This window comes from Rattus norvegicus, chromosome 19 (assembly GCF_021556685.1).
Source record: "Rattus norvegicus strain SHRSP/BbbUtx chromosome 19, alternate assembly SHRSP_T2T, whole genome shotgun sequence".
Classification (NCBI taxonomy): Eukaryota; Metazoa; Chordata; class Mammalia; order Rodentia; family Muridae; genus Rattus; species Rattus norvegicus.
The window spans coordinates 39112095-39133941 of NC_141552.1; the positions used below are offsets into that span (position 1 = coordinate 39112095).

The 21847-nt window shown below is 48.2% G+C and overlaps 1 protein-coding gene across 10 annotated transcripts; it reads right to left on the reverse strand.

Moving 5' to 3' along the window:
* Positions 1-85: 85 nt before the first annotated feature.
* On the reverse strand, positions 86-21817 carry Brme1 (break repair meiotic recombinase recruitment factor 1). 10 transcript variants are annotated; one of them, XM_087594351.1, is made up of 11 exons: positions 21450-21817; positions 20955-21002; positions 17528-17705; positions 14767-14871; positions 10122-10296; positions 7567-7645; positions 6483-6587; positions 4172-5317; positions 2017-2114; positions 726-818; positions 86-492 (listed from the first exon to the last, which is right to left on the reverse strand). In XM_087594351.1, exons 5-11 carry the CDS (start codon positions 10220-10222, stop codon positions 366-368), a joined length of 1749 nt encoding a protein of 582 aa, XP_087450477.1. In that variant the 5' UTR covers positions 10223-10296; positions 14767-14871; positions 17528-17705; positions 20955-21002; positions 21450-21817; the 3' UTR covers positions 86-365.
* Positions 21818-21847: the final 30 nt, after the last annotated feature.

Here is a 21847-nt window from a genome sequence, read left to right on the forward strand (position 1 = left end):
CTTTGCAGGCAACTGCAGGCCAGTTGAGTTTAGAGAGGTGTATGGGCAGGACATAAGGACCAGGACGTCTCCACACAGCTACGGATCAGGCTCACAACTGCATCATTTATTCCCTGCCTTCCCAAAACTCACAGAAAGCATGGGGGAAGGACAGACAGAACAGAGGGCACGCTCCCCTCCAGAAACAAAGACAACTGCAGCTCAGCTCAGGAGCCTGGGTGCTCAAACCTGGATGAGCATCTGGGGCAGGGCCATGCTCTGTCAGATGACTTCCTAAAGCTCAGGCACCCTGTCCCATGGGAGTAGCCACCCTCAGCCTCCTGCCTATAAGCTATGGTAGGCTGACCCCCACAGGCTACAGCAGTTTACAAGTCCCTCCAGCCCTGATCCCCTCTAGCAAGGCTCCCTAACCCCTTAGTCAGGTAAGGCAGAGACTTGGTTTTCCTGCGCTTGAAGGCTTCCAGGTCCCGGTGAGTGCTCATAATCAGTCGACTGTTGAAGAAACAGAAACAGGGTGGAACTAGCTGTGCCCTGCCACTGCACAGGACCCTGTCTCAGCCACACCTGCCAGGTGGCTCCTCACAGGTGTGTTGTAAATGGCAGGTGCAGTGAGGCAAGACAGAAACAGCCTGGGCCGGGGCCACACTACCCCCTCACCCACACCTGGAATGCCACCTCAGTTCCTACTCGATGTTGTAACCTCTGGTAACTTGAGTTGCCCTTACTTGAGACTGGAGAGCTCTACCACAAGGCCTCGCACCGTGTCTGTTGCGTCCTGCATCCTGTAGGGCTCCTGGGCCCAGGTTCCCACATGGGGTCTGTCAGGAAATGGGAAGGAAAGGGGTGGCCTAAGAGCTCAGGATGATCCAGCGTTCCTTGTGTTGAACACTCCCCACCCCATCCCGCCCTGAATATCCTAGCTCCAACCCCTGCCACCATGGACTGCCACACCAGGGCTGGTGCCATAACCCTCCTTGACCCTCCCAAATAATGGGCACCACCTGTCCTCACCTGGCCCCTGGCCCTTCCCATTGTCTCTGCTCATACTGAATTCCTGACCATTCTTCAGTGCCTCTGAGGACTCTGGATTATTCTTTCCCAGTTTGTCTTGATAGTCAAATTTAACTCTGTGGACTGTCCCGTTCTCAACACTTGGTCATTTGACACTAATTTGCTCCCTAGGATCACTCAAGACAGTAAAGGAGGCATGCCACTGCATTTCCTCAAGGATGTGCAGCCTGGCTGTGCAGACTGGATAGGACCGTCAGCTCTGGTTCACAGCTGGCTTTATACTCGGGAGCCCCAGTTCTGCTACACAGGCCCCAGACACCTGATGGCGCTGCCCATCTGGCCCTCAGGTTTCCTCAAGTGACACTCAGCCTCAGGCCACCAACTGACTCCAGGGCCCAATTTGGGGGCTCCTGTTTACCAACAGGAAGCTGAAATGTTCCTGAATAACAGTGGGTAACAGAGCTAACCTGCTTCTGGTACACTGAAGGAAGAAACTGAGCCACAGGGAGGGGCTGTGCTGACAACGGGCAGTAACAACGGGCAGAAGGGATGAACATTACAGAGGGCAGAGGCTGGAGCAGGGAAAGGGAAAAAAGAGGTCACACTGGCACCCCAGCCTCCTCCATGATTGCCTGACACAAACAGAAACTTGGCAGTAAATTGTAAGTCTGCAGAAACACTGTCAGGTTCGGGGGGGTGGGGGGGTGGGAGGGCTCCAAGGGCCAGAGTTGATGGCAGCCTCAAGACTGTTTCTGACCACAGTTCCTCCTGCTTGGACACCAGTTCATGTGACTCAGGAACACCCAGGCTCCTCCTCTTAGGATACCCATGTCCAAAGAGGCTAGAACAGTTCAAGGTGCTAGAGGGACTCAGCTCCCACGGACAGGCCCTTCCTTCTTTGGGTGTGAACCAAGGGCACCTGAGTTCCCTTGAGGGACATATGGTGCATGGTAGTTTGAAAGACAGGGCAAGCTCCCATTCCGGATTGAAGACTGGAAAGCCTACCTGGGCTGAGGTTTGGCCACCGCCTTTGGGGATCCTCCGATGGCATATGAGCTAGGGACAGGCCAGCCAGGGTCTGACATATTCCCTGAAGGAAAGCCCTGGAAGGAGTAGGTTCAGTATATGAATCACCCAGCCTGGCAGAGGGAAACATCCACAGCACCCAAGACTTCTCCTTAGCTGAACTTCTCCAAAAGCAGCATGATGCCAGCAAAGGGCTCCAAGCACAGCTGCTCTGCTGTCCTCTTCCTTGTCCTTGCAACAGGCCGATGTGCATTGTGGGATACACTAATGTGTTTTATCCTGATCACTATGGAAGTGTCTCAAAGTATTTTAAAGCTCCTGGAGCAAAGCTAGGTGCAATGGTGTATGCCTCTAATTCCAGCACTTGTGAGGCAGAGGTAGGCAGATCTGTGAGTTCAAGGACAGTCTGATTTACACACGAGTTCTAGGACAGCCAAGACTATATAATGTACTGAGACCTTGAAAAAACAAAACAAAACAAAACAAAACAAGAAATAAGACCAGGCAAGGCAGTGCTCATCTGTAATTCTAGCAACTTGAGGGTCTGGAACAAGACTGATGCTTGTGAATTTGGGGCCAGCCTCCTGTTTCAGGATACCCTGTGTGAGTCTCATCACTAAGTCTGAGATCCTGCCTCCTTTAAGACCCTAGAGCCAGGACACACAGAACACTGGTGCCTGGGAGACTAGGAGAACACTGGGGGTTTGAGATCAGTGTGGCCTGCAAAGTGAGACCCAGGTGACAGCAGCTGAAAGGAGGTGATGTTGCCTGCCTAAGGCCTAAGTGTCCAATACGGGAAAAAGTCTGGCGTGGGAATTCCTGAAGAGACTGGCTAGACTGGTGGTATAGAACTGGGAGGATCATTTGAGCCCAGCCAGGGTAACCTTGCAAGACCCATGTAAAGTAAAATAAAATCTGGTGTTCAACATTTGCCTATCACACTACATTGCTTAGCTGTGGGGAGGAGAATCTCCCCTCAAAGGGACCACATCTCTACCAGGCCCATGGGGTACTGCCTTTGACAGAAGGGGCTATGGCACTGGAAGCCCTGGAAACCTCAGCCAAAACTCTAGGCGGGACCAAAGAATCTGTCTTTCCTCAAGTACTAGGGATAGAGCCCAGGGCCCCACTCATGCCACTCAGCCATGCCAGCTGCACGAGCTTCAAACCAACACACTGAAGTGTGGGGAAAAGTTCCTGGTAGGAGAGCACTGTACAAGTCAGACTGTCACTGCAGGGCGACTGAACGGCATGTCTTTCTGAGACTGCGGTGTGGCTGGGTGTGAGGTCAGCAGGGACCCCTGTTCTGATCGTAGGTGTCCCTATGTTGGGAGATGCAGCCTCTGCCATCTAGCTGGACGGTCTTCCTGAATTGCCTTCCCCTGAGAACACGCTCAGTGGCTAGGTCACCTGACTTGTTCAGGGATACCTGATGTCAAAGCTAACAGCTCCCAGGCTGGTGCTGCCTGTTGAGTATGACACAGGCTGTGCTAGGTTCCTGTGATCCTGATAGGTTTATTTACAAAGATGGGATAGAACACAGGCCTCTCACAGTGCTAAGACAAATCACACTGTGCTATACCTCAGGTCCACTGTCCTGGGAAGTATAGTCCAGCAGTTCCCCAACAAGGATGGAAAAGTGTGTTTTTCCTTCGTCCTTTTGGTGCCAGGACGGAACCCAGGGTCTTAAAGCACGGTTGCCTATTTCTTGGATTGAACACTAGGTAAAATTCTTTGCTTGCATTGAGGGGTTCTGTCTAATGAAAAGCTTCCCTCAAGGGGAATAACCTTTGAAATGTAAGTAAAGAAATATATCTAATAAAAATTTAAAAAAAGAAAAGCTCCCCTCAAAGAGTCAAAATGGACTAATAGGTATCTCAACGGCAGGTTGTGGCGCAGTGTGAAATTTTGGCTCTTTGGGAGAATGCTCTCGTAGCCACCCAGCTCCCTATCCCAAGGCAGAGCAGCTTTAGACTCCGGGAGGCATAGGTGCACCAGGCTCTACCTTGCCCAAAGCTGCTGTGATCCCCCCACCCCCCTCCTTAGACACCTATGTTGTGTAAACAGTGTCAGACACATTAGCCCCATCTTGCTACCTAATGGTGCCAGGGTGCTCTGAGTACAGAGCTCTTACCTGCGCCATGTTGGTGGCATCCAGGGCATCCTGTATCTGGCTGTCAGGCAGGAAGTCTAGTTCCATTGCAGAGGACTCCTGCCATGCAGCCTGGTCTCTGAGACTGGGAGCTGGCTGCTGCTTCCCTGCTGGGTGTACAGGAATGTCTGGGCTGCTGTGACAGGCCTTGGAGCTCTGGGGAGGGTCACTAGCTAGACAAGTGTGCTCTAGCTGAGAGGGGGTATGAGGGTACAGACTGAGGCCCTCCAAGTCTTGATCATAAGTTAGGCCACTTAACTCCACCACCTTTTCATCCATGGGCTGTGCTGGTAAAGGCAGCATTCCTATATCCCCTGGCAGCTGTCCATCAGAGCCAGGGTCCTTGGTCTTGACGGCAGGACCCATTTCCTGGGCTATATGGCTGGAATCTCCAGCTTCCACCATGGGCTCTTGTTTCACAGGTACTGCAGTCTCAGTGATGTTTGCCAGGGTCTCATCACCAGGGGACTTCTCTTTCCATCTGGTCTCCTTGCTGCCTGCTGGGGTCTCCTCAGCAAGAGTCCCACTGCAGCCTCCATCAGGGATCTGCCCATCTGGAGAGCCCAGCAGGCTGCCCACCTCTAGTGCACTGTGTTGCAGCACAGAGAGATCTAAGCTCACTTCTGTAATGACGCTGTCCATAAGAGAGGCACCCGCTGGGCTACCGAAGCTGGGTGCTGCAGCTGTGCTGTGAAGAATGTGTGTGGGGACAGAGAGGTCTTGAGCCACAGACCAGGTCTCTAGGCATGGTATGGTAGGATCTGAGGCAGGAACTAATGCTGAAGTGTAGAGGATGTCTTCTCCTTCCTGGGGTTCCCCAGAATGCTGGGCCTCTGCTTCCCCTCCTTGGGTACCTCCTTCCTGTGGGGTGCTGCTATCTGCCTCCCTGCCTTCAGCAGCAGCAGCCGACAGGGTTCTTCCCTGGCTACTACTGTCTTGAACTGTGGCCATCTCAAAACCATTGTTCTCCAAGCTTCCAGTATCTAGTGAGCTGGTCCTCTCCTTTGAGAGGGTACCATCTGGCTGTGTCTGGTCTTCTGGTCTTCTGGCATCATGGAGAGGGAACCTCAGGGACTCTCTCTGTGGTTGGCTGGCTGCTTCTAGGGCACCTAGCTCTGGCGTTGTTTCCTGTGGAAATAGAAGATTCAGCCCTGGACGTAGATAAGCAAGCACTCTGAAGAACATTTCCAGTTGAGGACCCTGTCCTCAAGATCAGATAGTTGTACCCACCACTGGGTACCACAGGGCTGTGGAAGCTGCTTTAGGCAGAGCTTTGTGCTAAGGCAGGAGGACAGGAGGTACACACACCCCTCCTTTTATGGGAACCTCCCTGCCAGCACCAAGCACTCAGAATCTCAGAGTATAACATTCCTGGTGGTAGGCTGTGGGGTGACTCCATAATAGGACATTTGCCTAGCTGCACAAGGTCCTGAGTTCTATACCCACGCCAGAGTCAGTGAAGGGTTAAAGGCTCTGCTACCCAATGGTACACCTCATCAGCTTACTGTGTTATCTTTGTTGTGTAAGTATGTATGTGCGCATGCTGGTACACACACATATGTGCCATGGTGTACATATGGAAGTCAGAGGACAACTTGTGGGAGTCTCTCCTCCTAGGAGAGTCCTCAGATTGTCAGATCTGGTGACATGTGCCTTTACCAGCTAATCCATCTTGCCAGCTGCTTGTCCACTTACAGACGTACCAGAGCCAGTGAGATGGCTCGATGGTATAGGTGGCACTTTGTCAAGCCTAATGGCCTGAGTTTGATCCTTGGAATCCAGCTGATGAAGAGAACAGACTACACAGAGTTGCTTTCTTCCACATGCACAACACACACACACACGTTTTATTTTATGTGTATGATACAGAGATTTTCCCTGCACCGCTGTATGTGCACCACTTTCATATCTGGTGCCCTGGAGGTCAAAGAGGGCATCATGTCCTCTGGAACCAGAGTTACAGATCATTGTGAGCTATCATGCAGGTGCTGGGAATTGAATCTAGATTCTCTGGAAAAGCAGCCAGTGCTTTTAACTGGTGAACCATCTTTCCAGCCCTCATATTTTTTTACACGGCTCCTGACTTGCACAGAAGCCCCAAGAAGCAGAGGAGGCTCTGGGAGCAGGCCTTCCTTTCTGAACTGACTATTTCCATGCAAACTGCATGTCACGGTGCCCTCAGTGACCTTAGATGTGATGGTTGACAAGTAGTACCCCCCAGACAGATAGCTGGAGAACTCCAGGAAGACCAAGGTCGATCAGCAGGAGCAGCCAACCTAGGGAAGGCTCTTACCTGGCTTGTGGTGCAGCTCTCTGGATCCTCTTCCCATGCCTTGGTTTTTCTAGTTACTGTCTTCCTTGGTTTGGCAAACTGAGGGACAAACCTCCCCACTGAGCTCTGTAAAAGGGACATAAGAACAAAGCAATGATATGAAAGGACAGGGTCTCAGAAAGACCAGCCTAGGGATGGCACTTCCCTGCCTGCTAGGAAGCATTTCCCTCTCGGGTACAGACCAAACTGGCCCTTACTTTGGCTTTTTCTTCAGACTAGGTCTATCTATGTAGCTCTGGCTGTCTTGGAGCTCACTATGTAGACCAGGCTGCCTCTACCTCCTGAATGCTGGGACTAAAGGTATGTGTCACCATGCTCAGCTCTTGCTTACTTTAAGGTTTCCCACCACCCCTGGATTTCTGGTTTTGAAATGAGATTTCATATAGCTTAGGCTGGCCTTGATCTTGATGTATAGCTGAAGTTGACTTTGAATTCCTTCTACTTCTGGTCCTCCTATACTCACCTCTGAAGTACTAGAATTACAGGTAAGGTAACATCATACCTGTTTTATGCAGCCTTGGGGTTAGACCCAGGTCTTCATTGCATGTTAGGGCGAGCATTCCACCAACTGAGCTACATCCCAACTGTACATCCCTTACCTACATCTCCAACCTTACCCTGTTTCATTCATTCATTCACTATTGATTGATTGATTGGTTGATTGATTGGGTTTTTTTGAGACAAAGTTTTCTCTGTGTAGCCCTACAGAACTAGCAGTTCTGTAGACCAGGTTGTCCTCGAACTCACAGAGATCCTCTTGCCTCTCTTCTTGCTGAGTGCAGAGATTAAAGATATATACCCCCACCGCCTAGCTCCTTACCCTGTTTCTTGAGACAAGGTCTTACTCTGTAGCCCAGACTAGTCTAGAATTCACTGTTTAGTCAAGGCTGGCCTTGAACTCAGAGGTTCACCTGCCTCTGTTTCTCAAATTCTTGTAGGCTCACAGACAACTGTTATCTTTACTCCTGCATGTCTCTGCGGCCCTGTGGGCAATAAGGTGCTGCTGGCCATGAACAGGATATAGAACTTAAAACAGGAGGCTCACCTGGGAAGGAGGCAGGGGGACCAGCTCTTTTGGTGATCCTGGGAGGTCAGAGGCAGCTCCTGTGTCCTCCACTGGGCAGCTGAGTGGAAAGAAGCAGAGAAGGACTGAAGTCCTTCCAGATATCATTTACATAGCAAGACAGAGGGTGGTCAGGGGTGCAGCTCCAGGAGGGGAGGAACATAGTATGTGAGGCTCTGAGCTCTATCCCCAACACGCACGCATACACACACACACAGACACACATGTGCACACACACACAGACACACACATAGGGGCGCACACACACATGTGCACACACACACAGACACACACACACACAGACACACACACACACACACACACGTGTACCACAGCACACCCATGCATACCTTCTCTCTCTCACACTCAAAGGATAAAGAGGGATAAGAACCTAGATGAAAAGTGACTCTGAATCTTCAAGGGAGGCCCTGAGAGTCCTTTCACATCAATTCCTTGTTCTCTCCCATGGGGCTGAGGATAGAACCCAGGGCCTGGCACCTGCTTGGCAAGTGCTTTACCACTAGGCTCCAGATTACCTGCTTTGAAAGGGTGAGATTTACAAAGACACAAGATCAATATACAAAGCACAATATTAACAATTAAAAAAAAATCTGAGAAGACAGCTCAGCGGGTAAAAGCCCTTGTCAGACATGTGTAAGGCCTGAATAAACACTGGGGGAGAGGTGCAGCCACCTGTAATCCCAGCACCCCTATGAGGAGATGTAAGGAGGAAAAGGCAGGAGAACCCCTGAAAGCTTGTGAGCAGCTGGTCTGTGCATAACCTGCCTCAAGCAAGCAAAGTAGGACCAACAGACACCCTAGGTTATGTCTCTGACCTCCTTTCACATCCATACACACTAAAAAAGAAGGGAAGGAAAGGAGGGAGGGAGGAAAAAGAAAGAAAATCTTAACCAGGCATGGTGGTGTGCACTTCTAACCCCAATACGAAGAAAGCAGAGGCAGGTAGATCTCTGTGAGTTCAAAGCCTACCTAGTCTACACAGCAAGTTCCAGGCCAGCCAGGGTTATGTTGTAAGACCGTGTCTCAGAAGGAATGAAGGTGCGGGGTAGTCCAGGAGAACTGTCATGCTCAACAGTTCCCATTCAGAACTCTATCCCGCCCTGCAGTTGCACACTGCAGTCATTTGGGTGGCTCTGGACACTGACAAGCTTCCCCCCACATTGTAAGTTATGTTTTATATTGACTTTCTTTTCTGTGACTGTTGCTGTATATAGGTATTTCTTAGGGAAATATGTATTTTAAAAAATAGCTCGGGGTTGGGGATTTAGCTCAGCAGTAGAGCGCTTCCCTAGGAAGCGCAAGGCCCTGGGTTCGGTCCCCAGCTCCGGAAAAAAAAAAAAAACTCAAAATAGGTAGAATCTGGGCTGGAAGAGATGGCTCAGTGGTTAAGAGCACCGACTGCTCTTCCAGAGGTCCTAAGTTCAAATCCCAGCAACCACATGGTGTCTCGCAACCATCTGTAATGGGATCCGATGCCCTCTTCTGGTGTGTCTGAAGACAGCTACATGCACTCATACATAATAAATAAATAAATCTTTAAAAATAAAAAAGGATAGGTAGAATCCTTCTCCCAACTCCTCTGGTCTTTGTAGACTGGGAGGCCACACAGCAGTGCCATCCCTACTGGCCTAGAAGTGAGTAGAGGATTGCATTTCTGTGCTTTTCTGGGAGGAAGGCTTAGGTGACATGTGGCTTACACAAGTCTGAGGAACCAATATTTGTGGCTTCATGGGTGCCACTGTTAGCAAGATTGTTGTGATGTGAAATCAGACAGACACACATGCAGAGCAGCTGTGGGGAGTGAGCACATGCCTCGGTACCTATAATTCAGTAAATGTGATCACCTAGGCCACAATATCTTCCCCAAAGATGTCAGCTACCAGTCATTTTGTTTCTCCTAGTTCACTTTCCTTCCTTCCTTCCTTTTGGTGATAAGGTCTCACTATGTAACACAGCTGGCCTCAGACTAACAGATATCTATCTGCCTCAGCTTCCCAGGGGATTAAAGGCATATGTCATTATGACTGGCCTGATTTTCTTATACATGTGTGTACATATGTGTGCACACATGCATGTAGAATCCAAAGGACAACCTAAGGTGTCATCCTCAAAACATCTTGAGACAGTTTCTCACTGGCCTGGAGCTCATCAATTAGGCTGGACTGCTGGCACTGAGCCTCAGGGACCCAGCTGTCCTAGCCCCAGCCTTGGAATTACAGGAGCACACCACACCACCACTGAGACTTTTCCCATGGGCAACTTAGGTCTTTGCACAAGTTCCTTACCACCTGAACTATCTTCCCAACTTCTTCCAGTAGTGTGGTTGAGACTGAGATGGAATTGATGTTATCTGTGACCTTTCTCCAGTGAAAAGAACCATGAGATAAAGACCTGAGCCAAGGCCCCAGAAAGGGTTGCAGTGGTGGCTGGTCATCTCGGACCACTTGTCGTTCCCTTGGGCTTGCTGTGAATGACTGAAGAGGGACGAGCCTGCTGGAGAGTTCTGAGCTACCTACCTGGAAGCTGCCGGTTGTGGTTCCTCCCCAGCTGGCTCTACAGAAGGAGCAGGTTCTGAGCTGTCTTCTGACTCTCTGGAGTGGTGTGAATGGACCGTCATGGACCTCTGGGGGCTTCCACGGGGGTCTCTCAGCCGTGGGTTCTTAGAAGGCTTTGAGGGATGGAGGCTGCCCCCTGGTTTAGAGAGGGAAGTAAGGGGCAGGGACTCAAGCAGGCTTAGCATAGCTGTCAGCATAGCAGAACAGGACCACAGCTGGACTAGGTGAGTGGGTCTATGATGAGGGCAAGAAGGCCAGTTCTGATGCTTACCGTGGTGGGAAGATGGGAGAGAGCCCCACTCAAGATGCAGGGCCCATTTCCTCATATGGCCATACAATTAGATTTTTTTTTTTCTTTTCTGTTAAGATGGGCTCTTACCCTGTAGCCCAGAGTGGCTATGAACTTTCCATCCTGCTGCCTCAGCCTCCAAAATACAAGGACAGGTGACCTGCATTTTGGAAGCTAATTGAAGGACTTTGTATGAACATAGTATAATTTTTTAGGGGGTCACTCAGCTTATTGTTTGAGACAGAGATTCTCACTGGGCCCTGAAATTTTATCAAGAAGGCTAGGCTGGCTAAATGCCAGCAACCCAGGAAATGTTCTGTCTCTGCCTCCCCAGTGTTGGGATTCCAAGTGTGCCAGCTCCTGTGTGCTTCAGCAACAGAGCCAGTGCCCTGGCTTGATCCATAGTTTGGCTATGACTGAGATAGAATAGGTTGTATTTTTTTTATTTTACTTTATGTGAATGGGTATTTCATCTACATGCATATCTGTGTTCAAGTGTGGAACCTGAAGGGGCCAGAAGAGAACATCTTCTGGAATTACAGACACTTGTGAACCATATGTGGGAAATGGAGATTGAACCCAGGTCCTCTGGAAGAACAGAGAATCCTCCAGTCCTGAGATTGAATCTTGAAGCAGTTTAACTCCAAGCCACATGGGACAAGTGGGACCAAGCCATCTTTCCCCTGGGAGACGTATGGCAGCTGGAGCCATAGACGAGGTCCCCATGAGCCTCTACTTCTTATCATGGCTTTCCTTTTCACATGACAGTGGTTCTGCTAGTTTCTGAGGCATTAGTCATCTCCCTTCTCCCTACAACTGAGCTGCATGTGAAGAGAGTTTGTTCTTTTGTGTCTTCCTCTGTTTTGATAGAGGAATGTACAGAACCGCTCTGATGTTCAGTGATCCAAAGTGATAACGAAACACACAGAAGCCCACCGGTGTGGTGGTGCACGCCTTCAGTTCCAGCACCTGGGAAACTGAAGTAGAGAGATTTCAAGTATGAGACTAGCCTGGATTACATGAGATCCTGTTTTAAAAAACTAAGCTTTTAGAACATATCCTCATCAGGCATAGACAATGAAACCTGGAGTCCACAAGCTGCCCTAGACAACTGCAGAGTATATCTTAGAAAAAGTAGGACCAAAGGTATAGGAGGCCTCTTGGTCTCTTATGTCTTGTCAGCTCTTCCCTGTCACTCAGTGAAACAGGAGTTGTCCTTACTGTCCTTGGCAGCCTAAAACTACTTATGAAATATTTTCTTCCTTCCCTTTAAGGAGTGATCCCCTTGCCTCACCCTTTCAAAGTAGCTATGATTACAGGCATATGCCACCACACCCAGTATTATGTGTGTCATGTGTAGACATAAATACAATTCTCCCTGCCAGTACTGGAGAATGAATGTATAGGACATCACACAACTAGGTGTGTTTGTGTACACACACACACACACACACACACACACACACACACACACACTCGCCTTTTGCCCCCAGCTCAGTATTGAAGGTTGAATGCAGGGCCTCACATAGGTTAGGTAAGCAAGAGTCTACCAAGGAGCTACTTCTGTTTACATTCTTGAGGTAGGGTCTTACAGTTGCCTAGGCTGACTTTGCACTCTCTCTATAGCCCAGGCAAGATTTAGCTCACAGTCTCTTTCTTTATAGAGTGTAGGCCTGTGCCACCAGCCCTGGCTTGAATATCCATTTTCTGAAGGAAGGATACTCACTTGCACAGATGCCATCAATCATGGCTGGGCTCTCAGACCCAGCCCCATTCTAAGCCTGTGTTCAGTGAACACAGCAAATGCACATTCCAATAAGTTACACACACACTCCTAAGATCTGGTGTGTTATGAAGAGACTTAGAGGCGAAGTGCTTCCATTATGCCATCCTTCCTCATGTCCTCAGAAAAGGTCAGGTTCTGTAGCCCAGGCTGGCCCTGATCTGGTAACTCTTTTTACTTCAGTTTGCCAAGTACAGGGATGATGAGGACACCATCACATACAACCTGTGGTGACATTTTCCAGGCAAGAAAGCTGTGGCTAAGCAACCAAGAACAAGATCTGGTTCAATTCCAGAGCCTACACATTCAAGAGTCCTTTACACATTCATAGAGTACCTACTGTATCTTGGGCTTCTTCCAGACAAGTAGAACAAAATAGAAAAACAATACACAATACAAATGTAAGAGCCAGGGATGGTGGCATCCATCTGTGACCCAGCTCTGGAGGGCTGGAGAAAGGCAAATCCCTGGAGCACGACGGCCCAACTGGTGACCTCTGGGGCAGTGAGAGAGACCCTGACTCAGAAAATAAAGTGGAGAGTGACTGAGGAAGACACCTGACATTGCTCTGGCCTCTGTATACATAGTCACCCATAAATGACATGTACTATACCTACATGCACGTATGCATAGGCACACCCATAATGCACATGCACTATACCTACATGCATGTATGCATAGGCACACCCATAATGCACATGCACCATACCTACATGCATGTATGCATAGGCACACCCATAATGCACATGCACCATACCTACATGCATGTATGCATAGGCACACCCATAATGCACATGCACCATACCTACATGCATGTATGCATAGGCACACCCATAATGCACATGCACTATACCTACCTACATGCATGTATGCATAGGCACACCCATAATGCACATGCACTATACCTACCTACATGCATGTATGCATAGGCACACCCATAATGCATATGCACTATACCTACCTACATGCATGTATGCATAGGCACACCCATAATGCACATGCACTATACCTGCATGCACAGACATGAACACAGAACCACACAACAGTGCTAGGATGGAACTAAAGACCCTGACATGTTAAAGTGTTCTGTTGCTAAGCTATGTCCCAGTCCTCCAGTTCTTTCTTTTCTGCTCCTCTGGTGCTGTGCACTTGTTGAGCTGTCTCATAACATACGTTGACCTCACTAAGATCCTGCAGGTGTCCAGTGCTCCTGGGTCTCCATCTTCTGCTCACACTGATGCCAGGCCCCCCTCCCATAGGTGCCTGCTCTAAACAGCACTGTGGCCCAGGACGTTCTTGAGGATGTCTATGCTTCTGCCTCTCACTCTGCCACAAAAGACAAAATAATAGCCTTGCTCGGTCGGTTGCCTGAGATTGATTCAATGGACATTTGTACCAAAGCATCGACAGCCGTCGACAGTACTTTCTATGACCTGTCCCTCACAGGACTGATTCAAATCAAGTAAGGCAGAACCTCATGTTCCACACCAAAAACTGGAGATGCAGGAAGCAAAGGGCCACCTTCTTCCTACTTGTCCGACCCATCGGGGGAGGGGGGGACACACAGAAAAAGGTCCCTAGGGATGCAGTCCAAGGCCAAGAGAGGTGACCTGCCATGGTCCTCATGCCATGATCCCAGCTGTCCTCAGTTTTTTCCTTGAAAGTCAGAGAAATCTCTGTGCCTCCAAGTGACCTGGGCCCTCTGCATAAAACAAGTATGAGCTGTTAATCACTTTTGTCTCACCGAGGGAAAAATGAGTACAATTCTTAATTCCTCCCTCATGGCCAGGGGTGGTGACATACCAGAGGTAAGCGAGGCCTGCAGAGTCTGTATATAGAGGACCAGTGAGCTACACAGTAAGATCTTGTCTCAGAAAGAAAGAAAGAAAGAAAGAAAGAAAGAAAGAAAGAAAGAAAGAAAGAAAGAAAGGAAGGATGAATGAATGAATGAATGTATGTTTAGCCACCCCCCAAGGAAAGACAGTGCTTTCTTTTTTTTTTTTTTTTTCGGAGCTGGGGACCGAACCCAGGGCCTTGCGCTTCCTAGGTAAGCGCTCTACCACTGAGCTAAATCCCCAGCCCCAAGACAGTGCTTTTAAGTTTCAGATACCTTACCTTAGTAACAGGGAAGCTGCAGTACTTCATGGAAGACTGGATGTTTCAAAGCCACTGCGATCAACAGGCCTATAATTCTAGTACAAGCGCTCATATAGACTACACTACATAAATAGTAGTAGTAGTAGTAGTAATAGTAATAATAATAATAACAACAATAATAATAATAATAAACAGACAAACCAACCAACCTACAAAAAACATAGGATGAGGAGATAGAACGCTTCTGCTCTTTTCCAAGAGGTGCCTGGGTTGGGTTTTCAGCACCCATGTCAGCTGCCTGTAATTCCAACTCCAGGGAATTCCTCCTCCTCCTCTGGTGTGTGCATGCTTTAAGTGTTTGTTTTTTACCTGGGAAGTTTTATTTTCTTTCTTTGGGGGATGGTAGAACCTGGCAGCTAATCTGGCCAGAAACTCACTATGTAGCTCAGGATGGTCTTGAACTTCTGATCCTTCTGCCTCCAGGTCCCCAGCGCTGAGGTTACAGCTGTCCGTTACCCCTTCTGGTTTATGTGGTACTGGAGCTAGAACATAGAGCTTCATGTATGTTACACAAGCATTCTACTAACTGAGCTGTGTTTATTATTCAAATGAAGAAAAAGGTTTCTTTTTTTATTTGCTACCAGGGCCTTTCTTACACATACCAGACAAATGTCCCACCACTCAGCTACACTCGTGGGTTCTCAAGGGAAGAAATTTTACATTGTTTGTTAATAAGCAGAGCCCATTGTGGGGACTTAAAAACTTAAAAACAATTAAAGCATGTGGTGGTGGTACAATCCTTTAATCCCAGCACTCGAGAGGCAGAGGCAGGTAGATCTCTGAGTTCTAAGCCAGCCTGGTCTACAGAGCAAGTTCCAGGACAGCCATGGCTACACAGTGAAATTTTGATTCAAAAACCAAAAACCAACCATCCAACAATGACCATAGCAACAACAAAACAACCCAGAATTGGTAAGTCAGCATGTGTGGTATAAGGTGCTTGTATTCAGTAAAAACACAGAGGTTGGGGTTGGGGATTTAGCTCAGTAGTAGAGCGCTTGCCTAGCAAGCGCAAAGCCCTGGGTTCGGTGCCCAGCTCCGAAAAAAAAGAAAAAAACAAAAAACAAAAACAACAACAACAACAAGAACAAAAAAAACCACAGGGGTTGGGGAGATGACTGTCAGCAAATGTAAGGACTTGAGTTTAGATACCCAGTACCCACATAAAAGCCAAGCTAATCACGTCTCTGTCTATAACTCCAGTTTTCAGAGGTGGATAGAGATGAAAACAGCTGTACTGAACTGAGAAACTACAGGTTCAGTGAGAGACCCTGTCTCAAAAGTAAAGTGGAGAGCTATTGAGAAAGACACTTGATGCTGCCATCTGGCCTCAATATGAATATCCGCTAAGACATTCACATATACGCACACGCACACGCACATGGGAAGGAGGTTTGGGTGGGAGAACCCCTGCTCCCCCCAGGATTTGAGTGTGCAGACTTTTCTGAAGCTGTGGGTTCCTCATTTTCAGGTTTGACCAACCAGAGATGGAGAAAAACTACACCTATATTAACCATGTAGAGACATTTCCTGGCCACCTCCCCAAGTAATACAGTAATTTACATATCATTTATATCCTGCTCAGTACTCTTAGTCATTCAGGGATTGAGTTACTCGTAGATGCTGCGCAAACACTCCAGTGTTCTATTCTATGTAAGGCACTTGGGCATCGTGTAGTCTGTTACGGGTAGGAGTCCTGAGTGAGACCAGCTATACACAGCAGAGGATTAAAGTAGCACTATAATGAGGTTGGTTTCCTGTTCTTAATAGTTTGACCACTGTTCTTATATTCTGTTAGATACTAACACTAGGGGAAGCTAGAGAAGAAAAGATAGGGTTCCTTAAACTATTTCTGAGACTTATCAGTAACCCCCAAATTATTTCAAAATGAAGTTTGGCTTTTTCAACTGTGTGATCCACGCTGGCCTCAAATTGCTTCAGACTCCCAAGCACTGCCAGCACAAGTGACATAATGGTTTTTTAAGTCTAAAAGGACAAGGAGCTTGAGCCTTCTGCAGCTGAGCCATACCCCCAGCACCCTGTTCATTCCAGCACTGCAAACAAGTGAGCTTGCTGGACTGTCCAGGGAGGCGAGCGATGCATAGCTATTCCCGTGGGGACACTGTGGCTGGGGTACTGTGCTCTCAGGGCTGTCCTGGGAAAGGTAAATTTGGAGCAGTGGCCATGGCTGCCACTTACTAGATGCCAGCAGCATCTTCCCTCATATCCTTCCCCCAGTGTGAAAATAAAAAATGTCTACAAACATTACCAACTATCCCCAAAGGATCTAGCTAGATTCCCCCTCCCAGCTGAGCAAGAACCAAGATTCTAAAGGTGGCCTGCTTGTCCCAGGGCTGGATTTACCCCTGCACTTAAAAAAGAAAAAGCTTAGTTTTTAAATAAATGTAATAATTTTATTTTATGCTGGGTGGTGGTGGCTCATGCCTTTAATCCCAGCACTCAGGAGGCAGATGCGGGCAGATCTTTGTGAGTTTGAGGGCCAGCCTGGTTTACAGTTACAGAGTGAGTTCCAGGACAGTGAGGGCTATACAGAGAAATCCTGTCTCAAAAAAATTACATTTATTTATTTGTATATTAGGGAGGCACATGTGGGAGTCAGTTCTGTTCTTTTACCATGTAGGTTCTGGGATCAAACACAGTTAGAATGGCTTGGAGGCAAGCATCTTGAGTCACTGAATTATCCCAATTAAAGTTTAAAAAAAATATATATGGTGCACATGTATGGAGGGCAGAGGCCTTCTTTGGGTGTTGTGGTGGTTTGAATGAGAATGGCCACCACTGGCTCATTTATTTGAATGCTTGGTCCCTAGTTGACAGAACTGTTTTGAGAAGGAGGTGTGTCCTTATTGGGGGTTTCAAAAGCCCACGTCAGGCCTAGTCTCTATCTCTCTGTCTCTGTCCCCTCCTCCCTGCCACCTTCCCTAGACCTGCTGCCTATGGATAAGATGTAAGCTCTTGGCTACTGCTCTGATGCCTGACTGTTGCTGTGTTCCCCACCATGATGGCCATGGACTCACTCTGAAACTGTAAGCAAGCCCCTATTACATGCTTCCTAAGCTTTGGTCATGGCGACTTCTCACAGCAATAGAACAGTAAGACGATTCTTTCTCCACTCACCTGAGCTTGCCAAGTAAGCTGGGCTGGACGACAGTCAAGTTCCAAGGATCTACCCATCTTTGCTCCTCCACCACAGTGCTGAGATTACAAGCATGTGTCACCACACCTAGCTTTTATACAAACTGTGGGGACCGAACTCATGTCTTCATGGTCACAAGGTTACTTTACTCCTCATTCCCTAAAAAGTGAGTTTTATTGTCTGGCGTAAAATACGTTAATATTTTATATTCTGGCATAAATGTTATAGCACTTAATTATGGCAAATCCATTTTTTTTTTTTTTGGTTCTTTTTTTCGGAGCTGGGGACCGAACCCAGGGCCTTGCGCTTCCTAGGCAAGCGCTCTACCACTGGCAAATCCCCAACCCCCGGCAAATCCATTTTTTAATGTGTGACCAATTATTAACTATAATAGAAGACACGAGAAAGGTACGAACAACTCAAAATCTCCACATCCTAGCCACTCGGGCATCAAGGTCCCACTGGATCTTTGCTAAACCAGCTGATGTGAGGAATGGTGGCCTCTCATGGGAGTGGGAGGAGACAGAGCCTGGGCTCCCTAAACTCACTCAGAATCCAGAGAAAGGAACAGGGGAGGTGTTCAAGTTCCGGGACCTGGGGTGGGGGTGGGGGTGGGGGCTGGCAATGGGAAAACCACAGTACAACCAAGAAATGGCAGACTCCAAGTCTTTAGGGGTTTTTTTTGTTTGCTTTTTTTGTTTGTTTGTTTGTTTGTTTCTTTTTTTCCGGAGCTGGGGACCGAACCCAGGGCCTTGCGCTTCCTAGGCAAGCGCTCTACCACTGAGCTAAATCCCCAACCCCCCAAGTCTTTAGTTTTAAGGGGGAAAAATGCATCTTTCTCCCACAACCACATACAATATACCAAACAAAAAAACTTGGGCACAGAAATGTTACCCATATATACACACACGTGATAACTTAGGACATCAGGGACTGGAAGCGTCCCCTTCCTTATGATAGGATGCAGAGGTGGTAGCTGCTTGCTGGCACTCTGGGCAGGTGGGTCCCATAGACAGTAGTGGATTTTATTATTATTAAGTAGGGCAAGGTCAGCAGGTCATGAGATGGCTACCCTTGGAGACACTCTGTCAGTCATAGTTCACATCAGCACAGAGCTACAGTGACATCCACGAACACAGGGTCAGTCAGAAGACCAAAGGGTGCCTTTATCTGGCTTTTATGCTAGGGGTAAATCACAATGGTAGAGCACTTGCCTCAGAGCATAAGGCCCTAGCTTCATCTCCAGTACCGAAAAACGTAAAATAAACCAAGGTAGGTACATTTGCTGTCACTCATTTACTTAATTGGAAAATGGGGTACAGACTTATCCATAGTTACAGTGAACAGAGACTAAAACCACATTTTTGGGATCTAGATCAGAAACAGTCACATACCAGATGATCTAGTATTAGTCCTCTGCAGGAATGATCTCTGAGGTGGTTACATTTCTGCCCTGAAACCTTAAGTGGGGAAAAAACCTCTTGATCCCCTAGCCTTGAAACCAGAGGCTAGGGGAAATACTAGAAAGTTTTTTTTTTGTTTGTTTTTTTAACTATAATCTTTTCCATAATTTCTGTTATTCTTATTAGCTTGTACTAAGGTTTCACTATCTTTGAAGGTGCTTAAGACTGTTGTATTAGTGCTTTGGTGAGAAGCAGCAATTAAGTGCTATGGAGAGCTGGGTGTGGTGGTGGTATTGTGGTCTCAGCTACTTAGACAGCTAAGGTAGGAGAGTCACCTGAGCCCAGGAGGAATTCAGGGTCAGTCTGAGCAAGACAGTTTATGGGAGGGAGTTCATGTATACAGGCCAGAACACAATGCCCTGTGTCCTCCTTCAGGAGCCTTCCACCTTAGTTAGTGTGTGTGTGTGTGTGTGTGTGTGTGTGTGTTCACCTGCATCTGTATGCCAGTGCTCTTGCCTGAGCATAAGTGAGTACATGGAGTCAGAGGTCACTAGTAGGCATCTTCCTTTATCTGTATCTTCTAAAAAAGGTTAATTTTATTTGCATGAGTGTTTTGCTTGCATGTATGTGTTTGCATCTGCCCATTAGAGGCCAGAAGAGGGTGTGGGGCTAGAGTTACAAAATGGTTGTGAGCTTCCATGTGGATTCTGGGAAATGAACTTGGGTCCTCTGAAAAGCAGTTATTGATCTTAACCCCTGAGCCATCTCTTCAGTCCTACATCTCGTTTTTTGAGATAAAATCTCTCACTGAACCTGGAGGTCCCTGGTGTGTCCAGATAAGCTGTCTCCACTCCCCGTCCCCAGTGCTAGGGTACAGGCACGCACCAGCACAGCCAGCTTTTATGTGAGTGTCGGAGGGGTACAGACTCAAGTCCTCTTGTTCACACAGCAAGCACTGTACTCACCCAGCCATCTTCCCTGCCCCACTCCTTGTTTTATGAGGCTCTCTCTCTGACCTGGAGCTTGCCAAGTAGGCTAGACTTGTTTCCCAGCAAGCCACTGGAATTACAAACTAGGGCTAACCATGCCTGGCTTATAAATGTGGTTCTGGTGATTGGGCTCAGGTCCTCATGCTTATTTGGAGTCACCTCTGCAGCCCCATACTGAGATCCTATTTACAAAACATCAAAACACTGAGGCTTGGTGCCTCAGGCTTATCATCCCTGCACTGGAAAAGCTGAGGCAGGAAGATCACAAGCTCAAAGCCAGCCAGGACTACACGTGGCCTCAGTTAGGATTTCTATTGTGATAGAACCCATAAAACTATGAACAAAAGAAGTCAAGGAAGAAAGGGTTTATTCCACTTATACTTTTACAGGAACCTTAGGAACTCTCATAGGACTGGCTCTGGAGGATGCTGCTTGCTGGCTTAAGCCCCACAGCAAAGTGCTTTCTTATGTAATTTAGGACTACTGGTCTCCAGGCAGCACTGCCCACAACGAGCTGGATTCACCCACATCAACCATCAACCAAGAAAATGTTCTACAGACTTGCCTACAGGCAAATCTCTTGAAGGCATTTTCCCAATCGTGAGTCCCTTTTCTCAAATGACGCTAGCTTGTGTCAAACTAACATAAAACTAGTCAGCACACATGTCAAGAATCCCCTCCTCCATCTCAAAAACACACATTTTTTTTTAAAAAAGGTCAATTTGGGTCAGAGATGTAGTTTCATGGTTTTATCACGCAGGATAAATGTTCCGTGTCCAGTACCTCAAATAAATAAGTAAATACTAAGCAGCCAATTTGAAGCCAGGCAGGGGTGAATCCCATTTTATCTTTAATCCCAGCACTCTGGGGCTGAGGCAGGTGTATCTGTGAGTTTGAGGCCTGAGCTACAGAGCGACTTCTAGGGCAACCAGGGCTAAACAGAAACCCGGCCTGGAAACAAATGAAGACATAAAGAAAGAAAATAAAGAAAAAGCCAATTTGAATAAACCAAATACCTGAGTTCCGCTGCCTCTTCTTATTCATTTTATCTTTCCCTGAGAAATCTGAAAACAACAAGCAAACTCTACAACTGTTGCCAGCACTGAATGTCCCCATGTGTACTTGGGGAGGGGGGGTTCCCTCCTTCACTGGGCCCATCTGACAGCCTGATGAGGGGAGTCACCTGGTCTTCAGCAGGACACTGGGTGGGACGCCAGGTCTTAGCCATCTTGGATCATGGCCAGGTAGACATTCATACCCTTTCCCTGTGTGAAGGAACAATCTTGTCCTCCTCTTCATCCCTGCTCAAGTCTCTGGGTTGGAGACAACTATGTTTCTCCCCCTCCTCCACCCAAAGCTTAATTATCTGGGACATGGGGTACTTGGAAGCTTTTGAGAGGTCTCTGGAGACCCACCAAAGTCACTGAACGCCTTAGGAGGGCTACCCCGGGTCGGAGTGTCTTCCAACCAATGTCTTCAGACTGTGGGTCCCAAGGCAAGCCAGAACCAACCTGGGCCACAGCAGTAACGGAAGTTGCTGTCTTTGGTCGGGACGAGGTCAACTTGAATCTGAGAGGGAACAAGTCCCCTAAGTCACTGGTGTGACGTTTTGAGAAAATACCCACATAAGCTGTCACGGGACCGCGTGGCAAACTGGCGGTGGGAGGCAGAAAGGCCTGAGGCCTGACACTGTGAACTCCGTTCCTGGAGACCTGCCCCACAGAGGGACAGCAGGTACGCTCACACCCAATCCACCACAAAGCCTGACAGAACAGAGTGCAGCAGCTGAGCCACGGCCCTCAGGACGTCACATTGCCGCGCCCTCACACCTGCAGTCCTCCGTCTCTTTCCCGCCCGCGAGGCCTCGCCCTACGCATGCGCAGTATCAACCCCGCGCCGTACGCATGCT